Here is a 26445-nt window from a genome sequence, read left to right as displayed (position 1 = left end):
TTTCTCTGGCTAGGCCACACACATGAGGTCCAGTTGCTTGGTGGTTCTTGAAAGCAAATGCACTTTAAACCCAGTCCTTTGACATGAGTGCAAACAACCCTGGAGCATTTCCCGCGGTCAGTGAGCTCAGCTCCTCTCCCCACTATAAGCTAAAAAGCTGGCTTTAATGCATATAATAAAAGATGTCGTCAAAAAACGTGCTTTAATGAAGAAATACAAATGACAATCTAAAAATGTATTTTATTGGGCTGCTAATAATGACCAGCGGTGAGAGTGGAGGGGGGAGCGATATAATGAGCTCCTGGGAGGGGGTTTGGACACAGCTGTCCCATATGTCCAATAAACATGGTAGAAGACATCTTGAGCTCACTGGGAGCCAGGGGACTTGTCATTGCGCAGCCTGGCACCCCAGACTCAGACCCTGCTCCGGCGAGCTCAGGTTTTGCACAGCAGCTCCCCAGCTCGGGGCTCACCAGCCAATTGCTCAGCTCAGGAAATAAACAGGCAGGCACTGAGAAGTTCAAGTTTTGTATATTCATGTCAGTAAAACAGAGACTATTCCCTCCCTTGCCCAGTGATTCCTGCCTGCCCCATCCCCTCGCCCGGTCCAGTGCCTGGCGATGCCTGGCCAGACCCACACTGGAGTAAGTCAGACACACGGGAACCCGATTCACACTCAAGTAGCCAGGATGTGGATCTGGACTCACAAATAATATTTCCCCTTGAGATTAACAAAACATGTTAATCTTCTTGGTTTGGAAACTCATATTTTTTTACTTGAACACAGAGCTTTGTCCCTACATCATTAGCAGATGTCCTGCATATGAACTGCATTACCTATAAAGTCTGCTTACTCCAAGCAAATGTTTCTCCATCTCTTCTCTCTTTTTTTTTTTTTTTTTACTTCAATTTGAAGTGAAAGGTACAGTATAGGATTCAAATGCTTTTGCATTACACGGGTTTCTGACCACTTGAAAAACCCCATGGAAAAAATGACTTCACAAACCTGAAACACCAGCTGAATCATTTTGCTGCACTTCTTTCTGCCTGGCTGAACTTTCTTACGATTTTTTTTTTACTCTCTCTCTTTGCTTTAGATGGCACTTTGCTTTTGCTTGTTTAATTTTATTTCTTTATTAAAAAAAAAATAAATTCAAAGCTCCTGTTTCAGCTCTCACTCCGTGTCAGTATTTCTACCCTGTGGATGTGTCGCACAGGCAGGAACATCAGGAAATTGCCCAAAAGGCAGAACTACAGAGTAGCTCAAAGGAAGAAGCAAACCTGAATGCCGAAGCATGGTTTGGTGTTGTCCCAGATCTTGCCCACACCAAATGCTGGCTCCTGGGCTTCAGGCAGGGAAGTGCAGGCTGAAGAAATAAGAGGTAACTCACAGAAGGGTACAGAAATTGGGCTTTGTCACTGACAGCTGGCTGGCCTGCTTGCCATGATCTGAATGGCACCTCTGACTTTTCTTTGGCTCAAAGATTTAACATTAAGGCAAAAATAAGACACAGTGTAGAAGCTCCATCAAATCTTTGGCACAACAGCAACAACAACAACAACAACAAAAAATTACTGTACACATGAGCTGAGAGGGTAACATTTCCCAGTTAAGCAAAGGGAAAAGTGCTAAATAAATTGCACGTACTAAAAGGTGGCTGGCTTAACAACAATAAGAAGCATCCCTGTCCTTTTGTTTTTTCTTTTCTTTTCCTTTTTTCCTTTCTGTTCCAGAGATTAAGAAAGTTCCTTGGCCAATCGTCATCTCCAATAGGGGTTTCTGCAAAAAAGCTGCTTTCAGTCTTCATCTGGATCGTGCAATCTTTGCCAAGACCAGATGTAACTCTGGCTGGAAGCTCTTCTGAATCCTCCCTTCCTGGTTATTACTCCTGGAAAGAGAAAGATGCACCATGAGGACAGTGAACACATGGCGTCCCGGCGGCTCCTTGCATGGACTGTCGCTGACGCACGCGGGAGCATCCTTGGGGACTACTGGCCATGGATCTGCAATTTTTAAGAGTTGGGCTCACAGTGGAACCATCTGTAGGTGCCACAATGGAGGCCAGAGCCTGCACAGAGGAGAGGGAGTGGCAGGAAGGAAGAGGAAGGCTTGGGGAAGAAAAACGACACAGTAATTTGGTGTTGGGTCCAACTCATGCCGCAAAAAGCAAATAATAATTAGAAGTGATGGCAAATACCTGCTATTTTCAGTTCAGGAGCTGATCTCAGAAAGCAAAGGAGTTGCAACTAGATGGGTTTATGCAGGAGATGGGCTTTCCTTCCATATTTTAGTTGTTGTACTGGGTTTTCTGCAGGCATGGCTGCTCAATCTGTGGGACTGCAATTTGTCCCATGTGCCTGTGCATCCCCTGCGAGTCACAACCGTGGCAGATAACCTGGGAAATTACACTGGGCTACAGAATATTATGGCCAGATCCATAGGAAAATGGTCAATTCCAAACCATGGCAGCTTTAGACAAGAAAAATCTCATCTAAACCCCTTTCAGCATTAAAATAAGCCCCACAAATATCCCACAAACAATCGTTAGCATAGTTCAAAACACAGAAAAATCCTCAGGGCCTGAGGATTTCATGAGATCACATCTCCATTGTCCAAACTGCCTTCATCACGTGGGCTCTAAATCCTCCTTTAAATAACTTAGGAATTAGAAACTTGGAAATGAGATCACATTTAGCTAGTGCTACCAGCGTTTCTTGCGCTTTGCCAGTGGATTTAAGAACCCTTCCAGGGTGCAGTACAGCTTCTCAAAGTCCTTTGGACACAGTCACCAAATCCCTGGACAGGTCAGCCATCTTTCTATCAGTCTTAGCAAGGTCGAACTCCTCAAAGCCTGGCCTGAAAAACCTTTTTTCCCAATCTGTTTTGTTTCTGTACTGCCTCTCCTTTTCCATCACTGGATATTATAACATCAGGGTATAAAATGCTAGTAACATACTGGTACTTATTTGATTTATGACTATCATTAGAGCAGCTGCTGTGAGATCAATGATTGCAGCTGCTGATCCATGACAGGCTAAGGGATAGGGGAACCTAAAATCCACCTTTTTACCCCCTCCTGTCAAGTGCAGACCCGGGGAAGCTCAGGACTGCCCCAGGACCATCAAGGTTTCTATTGATAAGAATACTTCTCTAAAAGCACCCCGGTCATCCTCCATGCAATAAATGCTGGTGTCTGCTGGACCCCAGATTCCTGGAGTTGTCTCTGGACAATCCTACCTAGTGCTGCTCAGAGAAGATGCAGAAACTACTACCCTAATTCAAGGCCTCATTTGGGATTTTGAATAAATGAGGTTTAGGTGGGAGAATGACAAACAGCCTTGTGTATTGCCAACATTTCTGTTGGGAAGCTTCAACAATATGTAATATATATTAATAATCTGTAATAGAAAAGCCGGTTGTTTAATTTATCCCACATTTACCTATGGAAAGAAAATGTAAAAGAAGGGAAGCAATGACCACTCTCATTAATATTAAAAGACAGCAGAGAGATCAAAAGCATTTGTGGGTTTGGGGAAGCAGGATGGCTCCAGGAAGAGGAGTCTCAGGGTTAGGTCTCTGCTCTGAAGTCTCTGTTCTGAACTCTCTTCCTCTGCAATTGAGGAAGAACAACCATGGGGGGACAAGAGAGAATATGAACAAACTGGGCAAGGGCAGGTAAAGACATTTGTGCTGTACCTTCCAGACACAGGAAATGGAAAGGGGAATGGTGAGATCCCCCAGCAACACGATGGAGATGCTCAGCACACCTCACTGGCACCACTTGATTGGTCCCCAGCCACTGCCCAACGCTTGGCCATGGGTTCTGTTTGGTGGGAACAGGCTCTTTTATTTCCCCCTCCACCCTTTTTCACTCCAGCCAGGAGCTCTGAAGACAGATTTATGAGCCTGGGTCTGCTTTAAACTAATAACATCAGAACTCCCATGGCTCTTGAATTTGACAACTGGCCCAATGACCTTGGTGAGTTTGCAGCATCCCGGAGCATTTCAATCTCTATAAATCAGTGCACTTCTGGAATTGAGTCAGCCTTTGTTCCAGGGCTTCTCCTGTCTCTTCTACTCACATTTTCCTTTTGCTGCAGTTACCCAATATCTGTGGGGTGGATCTTACCCTATTCTTGGCAACATTCTTGCTACAAAGGGGATGGACCCCACGCTGGGATCCTGCTCCCACCATGGGAGCAAATCCCTGGTCCGTCTTTATGTGCTGTGATGTGACTGCTCCAATACTCCTTAAAGCAAAGGGGCTTTTGGGGTGCTGTGATGCAACAGGGGAGTTCCACATCATGTCCTTTTGTAAGGAAAAGCTTTGGGCCCTGCTCTTTGGGGTACTGACGCTCAATGCCCCAGTGGGCCAATGCAGGGTGTGCAGTGTCCTTGGGGATGCCTTTGGGATAGCTGCCATTGCCTCCCTGTCCAGAGTTGGGTGATCTAGCTCATGAACTTGTCATGAGCCTTAGCACCCGTGTCCCACCTGCCATCCTTGTTTTGGGCTGCAGGAACTTACAAGACACAAGTGATAAGCAAATGAATCTTGCTGCCCTCTCACTGCCTTGTTTTTAGGCAGCTCCCTGGGTGGGTAATCCTTCAGCCAGCATGCAGCAGGGATAACTCAGGGCTGGGCAGACCCAGGTCCCCTCCGTCCCCCCAGGGATGCTGTCCCATGACAGATGGACAGATGGACAGGGAGCTTGGAGCAGGTCGCTGCTCCCCTGTGGTCCAGCTCCTCCCTGGAGCCTGCGGAGCTGGCGGGCCGTGGGGATCAGACTGGCTGGCTGCCCACTCTCGCCGGCAAGTCCTAGCAGGGAAATGAAGCTATTTTTAAAGAGGAACCTCTGCTAAATCAAACTGCAGGGAAAAGGAGGTCGAATCTCATTATGAGACCCCCTCCATCCCACACAGGATGGGAAGCCACGAGGAAGAAATGCCATGCAGATCATCAAGGTTTTACTGTGCTGGCTCTGAATGGCTGTGATAATCAATATCAGATGATCAATAACAGCAAGACCCTGTAGCCAGGATCATCCACACAAACCACGGGGTGGGAGCTGTGGCTTTATCTCGGGGCTTCGTCTAAATAAATCATGAGTCATGATACAGTGTTATCAAAAAAATATGCTCCAAGCAAATGGTTTCAGTGCTGTACAAATCAAGTCTGCCACTACCATTTCTCTTTTATAACATAAACCCTTAAGTTGTTCACTCCTTCAAGTAAATACGCCTGCAGAATGCCCTCCTTCCATTTTTTTGAGCGTTACCTACAGCAGGAGCTCTGCTTTTAGCAAAGTAGCAACGAGGGGGCATCAAGGCATGGCACTCCACCACAATAACTATTTTATAGAACGCAATAATTACATGCATAATGTCAGCCCTTTTAGTGCAGCAGGCTGCAACAAACTGAGAAGCTTTTCATTCCATATATGCTTCTATATCATTTAATTATCTGGGAAAAGATATATATACAATGTATTTTTAATTTTTAATTCCTTGCGTCTGTGCTCATCCACACACACAGGCACAAAAACAAGAAACTAAATTCCAGCCGAAAACTTTTATTGAGCTCCAACTGCTCGCCTGTTATTCATAACCCAGTTTCCTCTCTCACAAAGAGACCTTTCGCATGGTTTTGGTTTTTTTTTTTTTTTTTTCAAATGTGTGTGTGTTTCTTTTTTTTTATTTTTTTTTTCCTTCTGCCTCGCTAACAGCTGCTCGCAGTGTTGTATCCTGAGTGATGATGAGGTTCTGAAAGTGTTTTTTTGGAACAGATGGCCAGGAGAGAGCTGGGGAATGTGCCAGCAGCGAGCTGGGGAATGCGCCAAGTCCTGCAGTGACTGAGTACTCCGGGTTCCAGCTCGCGTGCCTTTCCCCTGCCCTCTGCCCCAAGTGGCGCCAGCAGGACTTCCCAGCTCGCGCTCCGAACATCTGGAGTCTGCGACTGCCAGAAGAGCCGGGACGGGGCGGGGGGGGGAGGATGAAGCAGAGAGAGAGAGAGAGAAAAAAATCCCTCACCCATCCCTCCCTGCTCCGGCGGAGCTCCCATGGCCGCGGCGATGTTGCTGCCAAGCGTGGGGGCTAATCAAGAGCAACGAGGGGAGGGGAAGGGAAAGAAAAGGAGCCTTGCCCTGGGTGTTTGGGGTTTTGGGTGCTGGGTGTGCTGTGCGGGGTGTTTGTCCGTGGTTGGATCCCGCTCGGTGTAGACTGAGCGGCTGTGGTTGTGCTGAGTGCTGGGGAAGTTAAGTTGTGCCCCACAGCTTTGAGGCCAGATCCTGTGGGGCTGTAATGCACAGCTCTGCACCCCTACAAATGTCAGTCTCCAGGGAAAGCCCCTACAACCTTATCCTGACCCTGAGCTGCTTTCCTGCAGGGCAGCAGAATTCAGTCCTGTGGGGGAAAAGCTGGAAAAAAGAGAACTGTGGGATCAGCAAGCTGGACCCCAAACACTACAGAGTCCCTGTGAGGCTTTCAGATGACCCCTGGCCACTGAGGATCATGGGCCGTGCAGAAACAGGGTACCTTGGGGGTAAGGAAAACTTGAACTTCCCTTTCTTTTGCTGTTGCATCCTCTGCGCTGCTGGAGAGTGCTCCTGGCCAGAGCTGAAGGCGGTTCCCCTCCCTTTTTCCAGGACACCAGCGTGGCCCCAGCAGGACTTGGGGCTCTGCTGAGGGTGTCGCAACCCAGATCTCCAACGTGGTGCAACTCTTGGGTGCACAGTTAAGGACAAGGCTTAGTCCAGATCATTTGTATAACCAAGCAAGAGGCAGCTTTAAAGAATGAAAACTATCATCAGAATTCACCACCACCCCCCCACAGTCAGCTTTTTTTCTTCTTTTTTAAGAAAAGGCATCTGAAGCCTCCTTTGTTGCTTATAAATGAGATCTCCCATCACCAAACACCCTTGGTCAAGTCTCAATTGCAAGAACTAAAATCACCTTATAACTATAGTCAAGACAGAGAAGGGGATTTTTTTTTTTCTAGTCGACTTTGAAAGACTAAAGCAAACTTTTCTAATTAACAAAATGGGAATAGAAAGTGGGGGGTAAAACCACTCAGTAAATTTCCTATTTCCACAGCAAAATCTGAACAACGAGGTAACGTTAGGGACACAGGATAATTCGCCCCCAAAAACAAAGCAAAAGGCAATGCACAATCCAGCAAATGCAACATCTGGAGTCCCTGCCTGCCAAAACAAACTCCAACCAGCTACTTTTTTGTGTGAAAAGCTCACGGTGCCACAGCACATCGCAACCAGAGAGCTGAGAGAGGCGGACACACAATAAAATGGAGATGACAGGAGATAAGGGTGTTGTGGACCTAACGTGGAGCTCAAGGAGCGGAGGTCTGTGCTCAGGATCACTGTGATTTTCTTAAGAGAGAATATAAAAGGAAACTCAAAAAAACAATAACAAAATAACAACCAGCCCAAAGTCGATAATTCAGAGGAACTGCTCAGTGAGTAGCGGTTTCAGAAACCTGATTAAAAACACACTGAGCTCACAAAAACGTGCCGACTTCGACATTAATGAGGGCGCGGCGACTTTGGGCCAAGCCATTGTATCCTCATCCAGCAGCCCGTGTGAGACCCCCCAGGAGAGACATCCCTTCACACCACCTGACATCCAGAGCTTGGATCCTCGCTGCACAGCCAGCCCGGATCTGTAATTTCCCTCTGACAACAGCCTTTTCCTCCCTCGTGCTCACGATTTGCTTGGCTTGAGAAAGGGAGACAAGCAAGATGAGTCCTCCTAACCCAGGCTTTGCCTCCCCAATCTTGTCTACTGGGAATCACCAGAGCTACTTAGTGGTACCTGCTGGTTTTGGCTTCATCAGCAGCTGGATGTGCTCTTGCCATCACCTGGGTAAATACTGCTGAAATAAAACCACTTGTCATCCATAAGGGAATCTATGTGCTCTGGGCCTGACCTAAACTTGCAGCAGAACTATAATTTCCTGCAAGAAAAGCAAGGCAGAGCGGGAATCAAGACCCTGCCTCGGGTACCAAGCCTGGCTTTCTTTTCTGAGAGGGCTTTTGGAGAAGGGTTAGGGTGAGTACCCCTCATGAACATGGAGAAAAGGCAGATTTTCTCCTGGTGATGCTGTTTCTGTGGGTTGGTGGTGCCTGGGAGGCAGGAGGTGCCCTGGTAGAGTTCCATTGTTCAGGCGCTCTCGACGGGCTCAAGACTTTTCCCCACACATCCGCTCTGGACAGAACTTTAGAGAGCAAACACCGTAAATGGAAGGCTTTTAATTCTTAGTTTATTTTTTTAATTAAGGATGGGCCCAGCCCTAAGCCTCAGATGTGAACACCCTGGGATTTGGAGCCATTTAAAATTTGGCTCCTTGTTTTCTGTCTTTAAGCCTGCATCTAAGGCTTGGTTTACACATCCCAAGACAATGGGTCTCAGCCCACTGGGCACCCAAAGCCTGAAGAGCAGCCCAGAAATGTGCTGAAGCCCCATGAAGCATGCTCATTCTCTTCTTTCCCTCCGTTTTGACTTTGGGAGGGGACCCAAGACCTAACTAGCAATCTGTTAAAGCCTCACAAAGGATGCTCAACCCCTTCTTGACCTGAAGAGGGGTCCTAAAACCCAACCAGCAACCTGCTGAAGCCCCAGAAATGATGCTTTTCTTCTCCCCCATCTTAACTTGGAGAGGAGACCCAAGAACCAACTCTCACCTTGACCCAGGGCTGGTTGCCCCACTTCAATGTCCCTGAGACACCACTGCCTGTGGCACTGCAGACCCCAGAGTGAACCCCCAATTTCAGGCTGTCCCCAGGAGCTCCCCACACCTCCCAGTCCCAGGCAGTGCTGTCAGCTGTGGGCAAGCGGTGCCGCGTCTCCGCCTGGCACTGCTGCTCCCCGGGCATAAATACAGCCCCTGACAGCCAGAGGAAGCAACAGGGAGTGTGCTATTGTGTTTATTTATAAACTGAATTGCTGCAGGATGAGTTGTTGGGCTAAAGAGGAGGAAAAGTGAGGAAACCTGCCCGAATCAGAGGCAGATCTTAACAACACCAGGGAAGGAGCCTGCTCCCCAGCTTAGCTGCCCATTCATCCATTAAAATCCTGCTGATTTATTATCCCGCCTGACAAGCAAGCTCAGAGAGCAGGGGGAAGTTCAATTCAAGTTTACAAAACTCTTTTTGTCATAAAAGCCTGAACAAAGACATCAATCACTCCTTTAATTCACCCATGTCACTCTCTGAGAGGAAAACTGGCAGAACGCTCTGCTTCCTCCTCCCGCCGCTTGACGATGATTTCACCTAATTGGTTCAGTGTTAAGTAACCTAAAGGAATGCAAGGCATAATTAGATTTAACGTTGTTTCCTCAAGATACCCACATGTCCTTCAGGTCATACATCTTACTAATGTGTTTATACATACAATGTCTCCATTAGCTACCTTTTTTTCGTTGCCGGGTGATTTTTCTCAGAGATAAGTGTTAGATTAAACAAAACAGAAAACACAGGCGGGCGACAGTGTTTTACAGGCACCGAAAGGCGACTCAAGGTTGGTTTGGTTTAACAAGTAACAGTCCCAAGATGACTCTTAATAGGATCACGCTCGTGTTGAAACACACGATGGGAGACTAACGAGGGGAAGAGCCTGGCGCGGAGGATGGGGAGGAGAGAAAAGCTTTTGATTAGGGAGGAATGTGGTTATTACAAGATCAGATGGATGGAGGAGAAAAAGAGAGAGAGAGAAAGGCAAGGGATTACAAAAATCAGGCAAATTTCAGAAGGTTCAGAAAGAAAGGAAAACACTTTGGATTTTTTTCCCCCTTTTTTTTTTCCCTCTCTTTTGTAACTTTTACCATTATTTAGGGGGTGAGTTGGGGGAGAGGCTGTAACATACCTTCCTTTTTTTAGATCTTCCTTCTGCTTGTAAGGTCCTAGTGCACTGCTCCACGCATTCAGAGAAGCTCATGTTACTGTGGTCAGCGCTGTAATCCAGGTCTGCTAGTCTGGCCAGGGAAAGGATATAGTTACAGGCTATTCTCAAGATGGCCAGTTTGGACAACTTTTGACCATAAGAATAGCAGGGAACCTAGAAAGGGTAACAGGGAAAAAGAAATAATTAAAAATTAAGCCAGATAAACAAAATATCTTGCTTGAAGCATGACAAAACAACTGTGAGTTATTTTCTTAGCAGTTTTAACATAAATAGAAACTCTAGTGATAAAATACCATATGGTCCCAACAGGTTTTTAAGAAGAACTCCCCCGCTGATCTCCATGGGGATGAAAGCAGCACGAAGCCTCTTGATTTCAGCAGGGCAGCTCTGCTTAAAATGTGACGGCAGGATATGACCCGGGACATCTCCCTGCTGCTCAGTTCACTTCTTGGAGGCCCTGTTTCTTAGAAACCTGCAACCCCGTGCCTCCCAGTAACTTGTCTTGAGTAACTTACTCCCCACAAGTAGCTCCCATGTCATCACAGGTCTTGCAGAATAAGAAGGTATGAGTAACTATATCACAACCTGGTGTTTTTTTTCTCAAACATCATCAATTGTGACTTTCAGCCCATGCAAAAATATCATGTTGTTGAGTAGCAAGACCTTGAGGAGGCAGTAATTTCTACCTGCTTAAACACTCCATCATGGTACCTCACCCCACAAAAGAGACCAAAACAGAGCCTGTTTCAGGGAGCTGGGTGTATCTTATGCAATTTATTTCTTCACCCTTAAAGATTTCTACTATAATGTGAAGCATTCCAACAATTCAAACTAAACTGGATGTGTCTCAGTAACTGGGCAGTATATGGTTCCTGCTGCAGAAGAGTGGGTTGTTTTTCAATCATGATCCAGCAAAACACTACATCTACACTTGATTTTAGGTGTACAGCTTTAATATGTCCAGCTTAAAGAGAGGTCTTCTGAGTTTGACAGGCTTGAGCACCCCATTCTCTAGTTTGCAAAATTGCTGAAGGTCACTCAGCCTTTAATGCACGGGAATCTATTGCCTACAGGAAACAGAAGCTGTGCATTCATCTGAAATTCATCCGAGCCCCTCAGGTTGTCTGACCACCTGTCAAAGTTTTCATAGTAATCAAGCACTGGAATGCCTCAATGTTTCTCTACCACCTGCCTCTGTACCAGTCCTCCACACCCCTCTAGGGTGTCACATTCAGCTTAGGGCTGGAGATTTTTATTTCCTCTTGGCATGCTCATGCCTCAGCTTCTCTCTCCTCCACATGGCCACAAAGATGGGATCACCCCTGGAATTCACTCCCTGACTTTACAGAAGGTAAAACGGGTTCAGCCCCTCCACAAACCCCACAGCAGCCACATACAAATGCCAAAGGATGAGCAGAACAGCTCAGGCATTTGTAGGATTTCCCCAAGTGTTCTGCTAGGCTCCAACTACTGTTACCTCCATCACTTCAGGTAGATGTGCTATCCCCATATTTAGCAACCCATGACAGATCTTTTCTGCCCATGAACTTGGTCTGGTAAACTGAACCCCTGTTGATTTTGAGCAACCAAAAAATCTTTTTGCAAAGCGTTCTCTCCAGTCTATATATTTTTTTTTCTCTTTTGGCTTGTTTTGAACATGACTCCTACTGTCTTCCCTTGAGGTATTACAGTTCTGTATTAGAAGAGAGGACAAGAGTTATTTATTCACCTCCTGTGTGACATATGTTTATAGTTCACCATCATCTCTTCAGCTTCTTTTCCAAAAGAAAAAGATAAATCCTCCTTAGCAGACAGTTCTATGGAAGCTATCCCGTATCTTTGATGACCCTTGCTGCTCTTTCCTGAACCCTTCCTAGTCCCTTTGGAGCTGAGATGATCAGAACAACACAGAGTGTTCATGTTGTGGGTGCATATCCCTAACAGATGCTTATGTTCTCTGTTTTGTTTAATATTCCTTTCTTCCTAGCTCCTGATTTGATTTGTGACTGCTGCCAGACACTGACCTGAGACTTTCCTTGAACCATCTAGAGAAACCCCAAGGTCTCCTGGTCTCCCTTCTCTGAAATAATGGTCAGCTCAGGGCCTATCACTCCGTATGTGGACTCTGGCATGGTTTTTTCCATATGCATCACTTCCCTTTATCTGTGTGGTGTTTATTTCATCTGCCATATGATTACCTAATCACCCAGAGTCATGAACTTCAGCACAGCTTGAACAGTCACAATTTCAGGTGGTGGGACCTGACATTCCCTGTTTAAAGCAGAGCTAAGAGTCAGATCCTGGTTTGTCCACTTACTGCGTTGCTCCGTGCGAGAACTGGCCCTTTTTCCCTACCCACCATTCCCTGCCTGTACACTGATCACTAATCCACTCTCCCATCCAAGCTGTTCGGTTTCTTCTTTCCTAGGGAAGACCTCTGCCATAGTGCTTATGGAAATCCAAACTAATTCCTTGGATCACCCTTAGCCATGAGCATAAGGATTTTAGTACTGTTGACCCTATGGGCGGGCCACGTCTGGTACAATACAAAGAATCCTTTAGGCTGGAAAACACCCTTAAGAACATGGACTCACACCATTGACCCAGCATTGCCAAGGCCAAGACTAAACCATGACCCCAAGCACCACACCTGCATTTTCTTAACACTTCCAGGGATGGTGACTCCACCACCTCCCTGGGCAGCCTGTTCCAATGTTTGACCACCCTTTCTATGAAGATATTTTTTTATATCCAATCTAAACATCCCCTGGCACAACCTGAGGCCATTTCCCCTTGTCCTATCATTTGTTACTTGTGAGAAGAGACCAAACCCCACCTGGCTGCCGCCTCTTGTCACGGAGTTGTGCAGAGCCAGAAGATCCCCCCAAGCCTCCTTTTCTCAGGCTGAGCCCCCCAGCTCCCTCAGCTGCTCCTCATCAGACCTGTGCTCCAGACACTTCTCCAGCTCCGTTGCCCTTCTCTGGACACGCTGCAGCACCTCAATGTCCTTCTTGTAGAGAGGGACCCCAAACTAAACACCAGACTGGAGGTGTGATAGGGCTGAGGTGCCTCTCCAGAAACCAGCCATAAAACGTCAAATGGCCTTTTTTTATACACACCATCTACTACTGGTACCCCTGAAAATACAAGGAATCACAGAACAGCTTGAGTTGGGAGGGATCTTTAAAGCTCACCTAGTCCAAATTCCCCCCTGCAATGAGCAGGGACAACACAGAGATTCTATTTAAGAGCCCCTCTTTGTCTGACAAAACCTCTCTCTAAATCCCTGCCTTAATTTTTTTTGCCAGCATTATGCACCCAGCAATGCCCTTGCCCTGAGTACCTGGTCCCCAGATGCCATGAGCTGAGTTATTTTGAAAGGAAGAGCTTCAGGCAGCAGAAACACCCAAGTCTCTTTCGACGCCAGTGCAACAAAAACAGCAGAGACCCCAGATCAAACGGCATCAGGAAAGAACAAAGCAAGATGGAAACTAAAATGGAAGGATTCAGTGAAATGTGGGAGTAATTTCAGAATTAGAGCAAGAAGGAAGTTAAATCGAGTGGAGGGAAAATAGACCATGAAATCCTTGAGGCTGATGCACAGACGCTGTCCAGTTACAGCACCAGAAGGCAGGCTAATGTCTCTTTTCCTCATCTGTTTTGCTCTTTCTTTTGTGTTTTGGGATTTTTTTTTTTAAGGAAACAAAAAGAAACAAAACAAAACCCAAACTGTTTTGTAGGACATGTTTACTACAAAAGGCAAGGAAGATCTCAGTGCTAACACAGCTGAGAAAATGGTCAACTGAGATTACACAGCACTTTTCCCACACTACTGCAGCAGAGCTCAAACTGGAGCTGCCCCATATGCCCATGGGAAGAGGTTCACCTTGAGGTGTTCAGATACTCCTGTGATGGGTGCGGGGCACCAACATTAAGAGATAAGAGTTTTTTTGCCATGGTAACAGTGTTAGAAAAACCATTTCATAGGAACCCTCCCTGTCTTGGCTCAGCTCCTGCCATTTTAATGTTTCCTTTTGAATTAAACATGGGAAATTAAGAGAGGAATGAGCCACTTAGTTCAGATCCAGAGTCAAAACTTCCCCAAGTGTGTCTGTGTGTAACTTTGGTATTATCTCTTCTTTTACATAAAGTCAACAGGAAAGAGGGGACAGATTTGTACGAACTGCGTAAGGGTGTCAGTGACACACCTGGATGCCAAGAAATCTTCAAAATCCAACTTGAAACAGAGACAGTGTTTTAGAGGTGGGAAAAATGCCTGAGGCTGGTGTGGCCCTGCAGGTGTAACCGTCCCAGCTTCCACAGAGTCTCCACAAGGATCTTTGGCAGGCAGTAACATGAGCAGGTATCTGTCATGCTCCTGGTAAGGACCAAACCTTTTCCTTCTGTCACCTTCTTTCTCCTCATGCCTCAACTGAACAGACTTCAGTGCTTTAATGGGGCAGCTCTGAGCCGAGCAGGTCTGTCCAGAGCCAGGGGAACCAGGCTCGAGTTCCTATACAGTTAATGAAAATATTTCCCTTATCTGACCTCACTGGTCTCTGCCAAGCAGCAGCACAGCTCACCATTTTGCCTGCAATATTTGCAATGATTAAAAGGAATTAGGAAAGAACTGCAACTGAAATTTCACACCAATCCTGAGGAATGCAGCTGTCTGCCAGAAAGGCAAGGACACCGGCACCATCCTTGGCTTTGGGGCATCAGCACAGAGTGATCTGGGACCACAGGAACCAGAGCTCCAGTCAGAGGATGTTTGTTAGTTGTGTCTGCTAAGGGCTCTGCAGAGTCTCACGGGTCTTATCAGTGATCCCCAGGCTGGCAGGAATTGAAGCAAGGCAAGATGAACGCTCCTGGGACATGTTCCTGTGCAGAAGAGCCCTTCTTTGGCAGGGAAAGAGAATGGGATGTGACCTAACAGGTCTTTTCTATCCTTGACGTCTAAGATTCAGAGGCAGCGCCCTTGGAAAACCAGAGATGCTCCCTTTGAAGTCCGTGGGAAGCCTGCCGTGCTCTTGACCTGCAGCCAGCCTTCTCGAGGAATGCAGAGATCCACTGCAGCTCTCTGGAGAGTCACTGTCGTCCACCAAACATGGACTGGGAGCTGGTTCTGACATGGCACAGGACAGGAGGCTGCAGGATTAGCTTGGGGAACAACTAGAGATGGGTGAAAGGGCACAATTATCACCCTGCCATATGAGGGTACAGGGTATGTTCACTGCGATGGGTCTGCACAACCAGGGAACAACCAGGAGTGTCCCATGCACTTTAGGAGCATTAAGCCAGTTCCCATCATTGAGCTTCTGTCTGGGTAGTTCTGTCCTTATCAATAAGATACTATTTCCATAAACACCCTCTGGACTTGTACAGAAAACATCTGTAAAAGCAAGTCTGCTTTTATACTGCATGAAAATGCTGGGGTAAAGAAGGGTGTTGAGTGCTGGGGATCCAGATGTTTCTGTTATGGTGCTCAAAATGTGATTTAGCAGCACAGACATGCACAGGTCCCCTCCACATGAAGGTCACACAGGGCAGAATTAGGCCCCCTGGGCACAGCAGGGAAGATGGGACAGCTCTAAGGCACTGTTTGTGATACGGCACAAGCCAAGCCCTCCTGACAGCTAACTCCTCAACGTGCCATAATAAGCCGCTGAATCTACCTGTCTGCTAATTCATCTGGTTGATTTTTATGCTCAGAGTTAAAACACGTCAGGGCCCCTCTCCTTGTCCCCCTCCCCCAGGAAAACATTTGGCTGCCTCTCCCCTGCATCCCAACATGCAGCCCAGCGGCGCTGTCTCATTGTTTGTGCTGTGCTTCCTGCCAAAAATACTTCCAGAGGTTCCTATAAACGTCCAGTGCTTAATAGTTCTGGCTTTTGTACATCCCTTTTTAACCCAGGGTGAGTCAGACACTTCCTGGGGCTAAGACACCTTGGAGGAACAGTGGCAGGGTGGGGCAGCAGGACTGACAGTGTCCCTTGCTTGTCTGCCCTGAGCACAGGGGAAGCCCCTCTTTCATGATCTCAAATTATCTCCAGGCTGGCATCTGTAGAGCTACTGTGGACGTGTGGATACCTCATCCCAAGGCCAAGTTGGATGTGACTTTGAGTGACCTGGGCTACTGGAAGCTGTCCCTGCCCAGGGCAGTGGGGTTGGAACTAGATGGTCTTTAAAGTCCCTTCCAAACCAAACCTTTCTGTGATTCTGTGAGTGAGATCCTTGACAAGCTGAAGGCCTTGCCCAGAAGATCAATGCCGGTTTTCAAGATGTGTTACATTGTAGAGTGTTTTTAGGAAGGGTTTGGAGCCAGCCTTTTTCTCTTTCCACCAGTTCTGGGGGTTATGTGAACACATATGGGTCTTTTTGCTTCTTGCAGGATCCATTTGATGACTTGGTTGGTGTGTTCAGGTTCACCAGCAAGGTGACTTGGCTTCCATACCTTGCTCTCAACAGCTGCAGGCCCTGAGTCCTTCTAATATTCCAGGTGGGACAGTGATGACTTATACAGCTGTATGATGGAAAAGCCTGAAAGAATTCCTGGGACATCCTTTCACAGTCCTGCCAGATCCCTTCAGACTCAATTCCCAAATACCCCTCCTGCTGCTGCCTGCAGCACAGCAGCAACCAGGTCCTCTGTGCCACTGGTGCGCTCTCTACACTGACCTGGAACTTTGGGGCAGCACCCTTGTGTTTGAACCCAGCAAGGCCAGATCTTGCTGTGTGGATGTATGGCATGACTCTCAGGGGACTGTTTCTGGAAAAGGGCCCCATAGAATCACAGAATAGTTTGAGTTGAAAAGGGCCTTTTAAGGTCATCTAGTCCAACCCCCTGCAGTGTGCAGGGACATCTTTAACTAGATCTGGTTGCTCAGAGACCAATCTAGCCTGACCTTGAATGTTTCTAGGGATGGGATGTGTATCACCTCTCTGGGCAACCTGTGCCAGTGTTTTACAAGCCTCCTTGCAAAAACTTGCTTATATCTAGTCTAAATCTACCCTCTTTTAGCTTAAAACCATTATGCCTTGTCCTGTGACAACAGGGTGTACTAAACAGTTTGTCCTCATTTTTCTTATAGTCCTTCTTTAAGGGGCAAGGGGGCTGAAAAAATTTCCCAGAACCTTCTCTTCTCCTGGCTGAACAATCCCAACTTTCTCAGCCATTTGCTCGATCAACTTGGTGGCCTCCTCTGTGCTTGCTCCAACAGATCCACACATCTTTCCTGTGCTGAGGATCCCAGAGCTGGATGCGGCACTACAGGTGGGGCCTCACCAGAGCAGAACAGAGGGGAAGAATCACCTCCTCTGACCATCTGTGGTGTCACAGTGTCAGATGTTCCACAGAGCTCTACTCCAGCCAGCGATGGGCAGCTATTCCACGCCATGAGTCTGAGAGGCTTTTGTTTCTCTGCCACCAGAATGCAGCGGCAGAAAAGGGGCAGCCCTGTGCTAGCAATGCGACCCCAGCAGTTTGAAAGAACGCCTCACTCCTGCCTCACCACAGGGAGCAAAGTGCCCAGCCCAGGCCCAAACTCAGCTGAAAAATGCCAACAAGAACAACAGCAGCAGCGCTCAGGCAGGAGCCCCAGTCCTGACCGAGGTGCCTTTGCCTCTTGGGTGGGTCCACACTGTCAAACAACACAGCTCCTGGTTCCCTCCCAGCTCCTGGCTCCCCCATCGCTCACATTACAAAAACATGAGTTCACTCCTTGGAGTGAATGAATTGGCTTCCTCCAAACAAAACCTAGGTGTGGTGCTGGGTGAGTTCACCCCGGGAATCTCTTCCAAATGGCAGTCTGGTAAATGCTGCCCCAAGCCTAGCTCCGCTCCGTTGTGACAGTCCTCCTGCACTTCCCACAGATGTTTTGTACCCCCAAAGCCTCCTGCACATCCTCAGGGAACACAACACACCCCCTCAGTATCATGCCTCAAAAATATCACATTGCTGGGATGCAGCAAAGCTCTTACCTTATTGCTGTCTCTTTGAACTACTTCCCTAAATAATAACTAGACAGACAATTACTGGGACTATCAGAGGAGAAATCCCAGATTTTCTGGGCACAGAAAATGTCCTCTGAAAGGGGCTACCTTCCAGCACCATAGCGGGGAAACACTTTCTTGGGTTGTAGTTTAGTAGTGGTCATCTGCATCTCTGAGGTCCAATGGACCCAAAACCCCTGGTAAATAGGAGAGCAAGCTCCACTGGAGATAATGGCATTACGCCAGCTTGGCCTTGGTGACTCTTCAGTCACCAGCCACTGCTGGACACCATGGGGTTCTCCCTTGCTGTCATTGCTGAGTCCCAGGAGCTGTCATGAGCTTGTGGCAGCTGCAAAGGAGCACAACCTCCCACAGCACATACGTGGCTCTGCTTGCATCCCTGCCTGGCACAGGGGACAGTGCAAACCAGGACCAGGATGGGATATATTGCTTGAGGAATACGCGTGGTATAGACCAAAGGAGAAGCAGGCTGGGAACAAAGAGCCTGGGGAGCTCTGCTGCAAGGTATTGAAAAGTGTCCCACCTCCCCACTGCAGCCCGGAAAGGAATTTGACAGTGGATTAAGGCAGGGAGCAGAGGCTGGATTCAAAGCTTGATGGAGAAAAGCAGACTCTTTTCTCCAATTTCAGTGGGAGCCATAAGAAAACACAGAGGTTAACTCAGGGTGGCTGCAGCAGGCAGAGCAAATACCTCCCGACAGGAGCAGGATTTGTAGCAAAGGATAAAATCAGCTAGACAGCAGCCCAGGGAGCAAAAAAGCTCTGTTCTTGGTGACACACAGTCATTGTTTTCAGGATTTTTTTCCTTTTGTCTGGTTTCTCCCTTATTTTCTTTCCTCCTGTGTTGCTTCAGGCCAGTATTTTTTCATTTTCTTTAGCTGTTAAACCACAGGGCTGCCCCACTCTGGGCTCCAAATATCCATCAGTGTCACTTGGGACTGGCAGCAGCCATGGCGATGCTCTGGTTGACACTGGGCTGTTCAGTGACAACACACAGCGGTGGCACTGCACACTGTGTCTGGAAGATGCTCCTGCTCTCCTGAAGTCCAGCTGCATCTCTCCAACAGCCAAACCTTCCTGCCCAGCCTTCACCCCCAGAGAGCTCAATGGGTGGTTTGCCTTCAGGAGCTGGACTTTAAGGCATCTTAGGGTTTCCTGCTGGTGGGATCACAGAAGGAAGAATCACTGGGAACAGGGCTGGGAGATGTCAGCAGGTGACCAAGGATAGCTCTCAGCCTCCCCACCACACAGAACGGACACGTCAGCGACACTGGTCACATGCAGGGTCCCGCCTGCAGAGGTGACAAACCACAGCCACCCTTGGGATGACACACAAAAAGGGCGAGCACGGAATGATGCATCCGCAGAACAGCCTCAGTCTTGGCTGGCTTGTGGCTAAGGCACTGCTCAAGCCACAGCTCCTGCCTCCATTTACTGCCTGGTTTGTCCCTTCAAACCCCTGCAGACTGTTTGTCCCCACAGCCACAAAACCTCCTCCTATATAGCCTTGAGGCTTCTGCTCCTGATATCCCACCATGCTCCCAACGGGAGCAGACAGGGTCTTTTCTGCACTGATTTAACAAGCCACAGCAGCCACGTGCATGCCGGCAGCAAAAAGTGAAAGGATGCTAGTGTGTGTGGGGGGAAAACCTCCATTCCAGAAGCCAAAAAGCCCTATAAAACCCTAAAGTATCTCCAGAACCCACATGAGTGCAGAGAGCGAGGCTGTCAGCTGCTGAGGCAGAGAATGTCCTGGCAATGCAATGGTGAAAAGATTTAGAAAAACGCCAATACACTTCAAGGGAAGAAAAATGTCTGTGGACACATTTGCTCCCGGCACAGACTCCAGCTCACTGTGGCTCGATGCATCACTTTCTTCAGGAGGAGCTGGACAGCAGTGCCCCAGAGAGAAACCAGATGTGCAAGCACAGGCAGGCTCCAGACCAGGAAGGCTGCTGTGGTTGTCTCCATCCATCGAGGGAGAGTCTGCTGCCACCTTAGGGTCTGTCAGCACTGCTGAGGAGCTCGATTCCAGCTGCGGGAGTGCAACATTCTGGTGGGTTTGCTTGGCTGTCCACACTGCCTCAAGGTAAAGCGCACCATCTCCTGCTGGCAAAGGCCTCCAGCAGAAAACTGGTGGCTAAGGCCATACTGTAAATAAACGTGATGGTTCAGTTTCACAGGGATTTTCTGGAGTATGAATATCTTGCTGCCAATAGGGATTTGCAGACAAAAAAAAAGAGCCAGAATTGTGTCACATGGAGACCATTTGCTTTGAAGATAAGCAATGTTGTCACATCTTGTCTCCTCCAGATGGTTGCACTGCTTCACGAATTTGAACATCCACCAGCACAAGGACTGGCAGGAGTCTTCACATGGAGGAGATGACGTCAGGTCCTTGTGAACTTAATGCTATGTCTCTGTCTGCGTCAGAGATGTCTGACTGACCACCCACCATGGCAGGGAGAGGAAGATGAAAAGGATGGAAGTGACAACGCATGTCACATGTGGAGGGTCCTGCAGTGGCTGAGGCAGTGCAAGAACTCACTGACCAGCACCTGCCAGGGCATTTGAGGGCAAGAGATCAGTGCCTCAGATAGGAGCTGCCCAGTCACAGGGACAGGAGCAGCCCCCAGGAGGGACACCAGAAAGGCAGCAGCAGAGGGACAGCCAAGTACAGCAGAAGTATCTCACCACCTTAAAGTGTTTCATAGCAGGTCAGTGTTTTCCAAGGAGAACTACGTTTCCCTCAGGAGTCTGCTGTCAGTGGAAGATAACTTGGACAAATGATTCTTGGGGGACTAACAGGGAGAAATCTCTTCCAGTCTTAATAGCTGAAGACCACAAGTACCAAGACCAGGGGGAAGTAGCTGTTTCTCAGGAGCATCTGCTCTTCAGTCCCACTTCAGTGCTATGGCCGTATGGCAAAGGCAGCAGCTCAATACAGAGAGGGTGAGAAATCCTTGTTCCTGGTGTCTGTGACTCCATGGGGTGAACACAATGGCAGTGACATGTTTCTTCCAACAGCAGGCAGCTTCCCAGAGCTGGCAGCTGCCAGCCTACCTCCCACCTCTGAGGGGGCCCTGGCCTCCGAGGCAAGCTGGGGACAGCTCAGTCCTCAGGGGCATGGCTGGGTTAGCCTCTCCTTGTGTGAAACAACTGTGTTTGGCTCTTCCTCCACCAAGAACTGGGAGAAAAAAAAAGAACCCACACCCCTTCCTGCCATCTGGAGAGTTAGTCGACACAAGCCAAAACATGTGTGCCATATGTACACAGCTGTGGAGCGCAGGGACGCCGCTGTCAGCCCATCTGTCCGGAGTGCTGCATGCCAGTCGCTCACCCTCGGGTGGGCTGCTGAGACAGGGAGAGTGTCCTGCAGAGAGGCATGACTTCCCTTTCCTCCTCCTCAGCAAGGGTGGATGGGCTCCCTACAGTGTGGCCGTGGTGGGTCTGATTCTGCAAGCAACGGAGTTTTATCTCACGTGTGCCAGTGAGGATCTCCAGCCTCACACATCCAAACAGGGTAAGGGACAGGGACAACAACAGTGGCTGAGCAAGGCTCCTGCTTCCAGCAGCTTCACATCCAGCACCTGATCCCTACCCAAAGCAGTGTGGGGCCAGGGTCGGCAGAATTCCCTGCTCCTGCAAGCATGGCACAATCCCCTGCTCCTCGCCCGCCTGTCTGTGGGGACATATCAGTTTCAGTGCCTCAGGAAAAGCCTCCCAGCTGCTTAAGAGCCTGATAGGTGATGACAAGGAGGGGACGGAGGACTAACCAAAGAAAAAGAAGAAAGGGGAGGCCTGCAGCAGACAGCACACAGGGGTTGCCTCTCACAAGCGGCTGAAGGCTCTTCGTATGCCCTGGCATGTGTGAAGATGGTGCTGACCTGAGGCAAGAGAAAGCCTCCCTACTGCATGTACCTCCACCAGGGCATCTCCATACCCCTGCTTCTCACCCGCTGGCCAAGGTGTGACAGAAAGCAACCTACTGTCTCCTGATCTGAGCTGCACCCCAGAAACCCCTCCGTGTCACCTCTGCGAGTGACGTGAGTGACAAGGCAGCGCCGTGCGTATGTGCAATGAAGCTGACTGTCACCTGATGTCACGTACGGCACCAGGCACGCCGCTGGCAGCCCAACAAGAAATGAATGCAAATGTCATCCAATGATGGTCGGGACAGGCAGCCCAGCCCTTAGCAAATTGCTAGGAAAACCTCGCGGCAAATATTTCCCAGAGAATGATTTCTTTCTCTCTGCAGAGTGAACACAGCTCTGCCAGTATGTTCCTGTGCTGACCCTAGAGACTGGCTTTCATGGGAAGAGAGGACAGCAACTTGTTCTCCAGGCTCTTTGGGCTCCCAGCTGAGTCCATGGCTGAAGTGATTTATAGAGACAGGGCCAAGGCCAGGAATCTGAGGCTTTTCAAGAGTTGCCCATATCCCAAAAGAGTGCAGCTTTAATTTGTTGCCTGCCTGACTTCTGCTTGAGGCTCAGCCTAGAACAAGATTGCCAGTGATTTGGGAAATCAGTGCTACTTCCCCTTGCGGTTTTGGTGGTGTAGATGTCTGTCCATGGAGAATTAGACTGACACTTCCAGGCGTGTTACACACAGTCGCCAAACAACTGAAATATGGAAGCAGATTACAGAAACAAAATATATCAAGTCTGGAGTTTGCATCTACAAGGGGCGGCCTCTCAGCACCGGGGGACAGCATGCACTGGGTTACTGGGATTATAACAGGAGCAGTCAGATCCCACCACTGCACAGTGACCAAAAATGGTCCAGTTTATTTCCTCACCAGCATTTCTCTCCTGACATACAGCCTCTGGTCTCAGCCTCTGAAATCTGTTTGCAGATGATGGGAAAGGATTAACTCTTGGGGTGCAGCTACCCAGGACACAGCAGTCATTGAAAAGGGCTGCAGGGAACATGTTGAAGATAGGAACAAGCACATTTCCTCAAAGCAGGAGAGAGGATTGAATCCTAAAGTGATCAGATTGGAGAACTGCTCAGATTAATACTGCCCAAAAGATAGCAGGGAAAAGCCTGCATGTGTCTGCAGCAAGCAGAGCATGCTGCTCCCACCAGGCTGGAGGGACCATCCTGGGAGAGGTGATGCTTAGCACCTCTCACAGTCAGACTCATCTGCAGCTCACAACTCTCTGAGCCCTGTGCATCTCCTCCTTCCTGCACACCTGGAATAGTCCCATCAGCATTTAAGAGGAAGGCAGAAAAGCCAGCACAGCTGGGCTTGCACAATGTGACAGCACATCTTTGTCTATCGCTGCACTGTACGTGCTGCCTACATGCAGAGAGGGCTGAGTGCAGGGGCCAGAGCACTGATTTATCCTTGTGCAGAAGATGCAAGAGCCTTGTGGCTTCTCTGTATCTCTCCTCATCCTGGGGAGGTGATGCAAGCATTTTGATCAAAACCTTTCATTCACCTTTTAAAAGTGCCACCCTGAGAGTGCAAACACATCTATTATCCTTTACAGGCAACTATGAGGATTTTCAAGTCCTCTCAGCAAGAAAGCCCAGCATCAGACACACTTCAAACACACTCTACCGTAAAAATCATGGGAATCCAACTGGAAGAGGACCACAGCTCCGCTTGGCTATCCCTAGTACACAGGGCATATAGAAAGTTTCAGAGGCTGCTGTAAGAACCCCAAGGACTCTGACAGTTCAGGCACCCTACATCAATGTCAAGAGGAGCACAGTGCTGCCCAGATGCTGGGTGATCCCTTTAGGATCTGGACAGCTGGCAAGTACACGTGCTCTTGGTACAGGAGCATCACCCCACCTCCCACCTTGACCAAGTAAGTGCGTCTCTGCACACTGTTCTCACCCAGAGGAATTCCTCGGGTTTGTTTTATTTTTCGCCCTCTACACAACTGTCCCTCCGGGGGAAAAAAAAAAAAAAAGTCCAAAACTTTCTAACTGCAGGCAAATTAAAAGCCCTTATTTATTTATCTTGAGTGTTAGCACAGTTCTAGGGTTGGTACTTCCAGGCATTTTGAACCGACTTCCCCTCCTGTCAGGCGGCCACTCGGCTCCTGCCCTTCACCTCCCCTGGCCCCGGGCGCGGGGCAGCGCGGGCGCTCCCCCGTCCCTGCGCACCCTCCAGCCCCCCGCGGGGTCCCGACGGGCAGAGCACGGCACGGGCCGGCGAAGCGCTACCCGGTGCCCCCCGCCGGCGGGCGGAGCGGCCGGCGGTGCCCGGGCAGCGGCAGGTACCTGCTTGCGCAGCGCCTCGAAGGCGGCGCTGATGGTGTGGACGCGGGTCCTCTCCCGGGCGTTGGCCAGCAGCCGCCGCGTCTGCTGCAGCGCTTTGATCTCCGGCGAGACGCCGGACGCCTCGCCCGGCCGCGGGCGCGGGGAAGCGGCGGGCGGCGGCGGCGGGGCGGCGGGGAAGGCGCTGGCGGCGGCGGGGCCGAGCGCGGCGCTGCGCGGCTCCCAGGCGGGCGGCGGGGCGGCGGCGGCGGCGGGGGGCGGCGCGGGGGGGGCGCGGAGCCCGGTCCGCCGCCCGCTCAGCACTTTGAGCTCCACGCGGAAACTTTTGCAGCCGCCGTGCTTGCGCCGCAGCCGCCGCAGCCCCCCGAGCTCGGCGGGGCAGAGGCGCGGCCAGGGCTCGCCCTCGGCCAGCGGCGCGCTCCGCATGGCGCGGGGCGCTGCGCGGCGAAGCTCAGCCGCGGCCGCTCCGCCGCTGCGCTGCTCCCGATGCTGCCCCTGCTGCCGCCGCCCCGCTGCCGCCCATCTGCGCCCGCCCGGCTGCGGCGGGCAGTGGAGCCCCGGCTCCGTCCGTCCGTCCTCCGAGCCGTGCGCCCGGCCGCAGCTTCGCGCAGCTCCCCGCAGCCTCCTCCCGCCGCCGGCAGCCGGCCGCCGCGCAGATGAGCGGCTTTAAAGAAACAGGAAGGCTGGCCTTTTTTTTTTTTTTTTTTTTTTTTTCTTCCCAAAACAGCTGTGCTGCCAATCTCCTTTGTTCATCCCCCCCCCCACCCCCCCTTCCCTCCCCTCCCACCCCACTCCCACTTTCTTCTTTAATCTCGCTCTTCCATGCGATGGAAGAGAAATCCTGCCCCCCGGAGACTCGCCGCGACCCACCGTGTGCGCTCACCCCCCAGCCCCCTGACTTGTTTCCCCAGGGAAATCTGTGGTTTGCTTTGGTTTCCAGCCCACTTCATCCCGTTTCTCCTCCCTTGTCACTAGTTTTCCGCATCAAGACCCTCATCTGCGAGGCGTGGGGTGCCTGACTTCACGTTGCCTTCCTAAGTGTGTCCGGGAGCACAGCCGGCACCCCGGAGGGATGGGAAGCTGGGGGAGCTCTGGCGCTTCTCGCGTCGCTCGCGGAATCCTTCGGTTACTGCTCTGCCACCGACTCGGAGTCACTAGGAAGAATTATTCCTCAGCAACAGTCTGCCTTGTTTTTCACAGGGCTAAAAAGGGAGCCCGCACGCGTGGGCAGCTGCTACGAGCTTTACGCTGCCTTCTGCTGGCACTCCAAAACCCCTTAACTCCCCTCAGCTCAGCCTCGGGGGAGTCAGGGCCAGGGGTCTCTGCAGAGTGGGCAGACGGTGTGAGGGAGGGATGCAGAGGTGCGACAGTCAGAGCTGTGGCACAGCTGGGAATAAACTGCATTTATCAGGATTGTACGAAAATTTTGGGGTGGAAGGGACTTCAGGAGATCCTTTGTAATTTTTAAAAGTATCTCTGTTATTTAGGCATCTGGTTTTTCAGGTCATCTAAACCCCTTAGACATTGAGTTGCACTGAGAATCAATGGAATGCAAGCTGTGAGATGCTTGAATTCATAGCAGTGAAAAGGATGATGGTTCCTTACCCTCCTCCTCCTCCTTTTCCTCCTCTTCCTCCCATGGTATGTCAACCTAGCAGCATCAACACTGTGCGGGGTGAGGAGAAGGAGCTTCTGTTGACCTCGTGTAGGTCCGTGATGCAAGACAAGCTCTGCTGATGACTAATTTCCTCTTGCTACTGTGGCCAGGCTGCCCCAGAGCAGACATTGAAACAAGGTTTTCTTCATGTGGAGAAAGCAGTTTGTGGAGAAAGTGCTGGAGAAGATGTGCTGAGTCCTGGTTCAGCACCAAATCTGTGACAGCGGTGCTGCCTCCTCCATTATCATCCTGTGCCCCAAGTGTCACTGCGGTTTGATTTTCCTTTGCAGAAGGACTTTGGGTGAGTCAGTAGAACTCAGAAGTGCCTGACTTCCCAGTGTGGGTAGCAGCACCCCCCTTCCTCGTGGTGGTGCTGGCAAACCGCCCTGATATCCTCAGCTAGAGCCTGTGAATTATTGCTGCTAATGCTAGGGCATGCCTTAATGACTATTTTCTCCATCTTTCATCTTGGTTCCTCTAACTCTCAAAGTTGAGAGCCAGCAAAGGGATTTTCTGTTGACTGTGTTTCTCCCAAGCATCCCAGTGAGTGGCAATAGTACCAGCCCCTCCAGCAGGGTCAGTCCTTCAGCGGGAGCCTCTGTTAAACATCTGCTGGCTCTTCTCACACG

General features: G+C 49.7%; 1 protein-coding gene across 1 annotated transcript; it reads right to left on the bottom strand.

Moving 5' to 3' along the window:
* Positions 1–220: 220 nt before the first annotated feature.
* ATOH8 (atonal bHLH transcription factor 8) lies at positions 221–24854 on the bottom strand. Its single transcript, XM_066185339.1, has 3 exons — positions 24163–24854; positions 9875–10066; positions 221–1889 (listed from the first exon to the last, which is right to left on the bottom strand). The coding sequence occupies exons 1-3, from the start codon at positions 24583–24585 to the stop codon at positions 1884–1886; spliced, it is 621 nt and encodes a 206-aa protein (XP_066041436.1). The 5' UTR covers positions 24586–24854; the 3' UTR covers positions 221–1883.
* Between the last annotated feature and the right edge of the window lie 1591 nt (positions 24855–26445).

Source organism: Chamaea fasciata, unplaced genomic scaffold, assembly GCF_029207755.1.
Source record: "Chamaea fasciata isolate MVZ Bird 193981 ecotype frontalis unplaced genomic scaffold, bChaFas1.0.hap1 SCAF_6, whole genome shotgun sequence".
Lineage (NCBI taxonomy): Eukaryota > Metazoa > Chordata > Aves > Passeriformes > Sylviidae > Chamaea > Chamaea fasciata.
Note: the sequence above shows the minus strand (reverse complement) of the source record. Positions and strands in the feature narration are given on the sequence as shown.

Coding starts and splice junctions, on each gene's coding strand:
- ATOH8 (XM_066185339.1), bottom strand. CDS start 24,585: ATGCGGAGCGCGCCGCTGGCCGAGGGCGAGCCCTGGCCGCGCCTCTGC. Junction 10,067..24,162: donor TCGAGGCGCTGCGCAAGCAG/GTACCTGCCGCT, acceptor TACCCTTTCTAG/GTTCCCTGCTATTCTTATGG.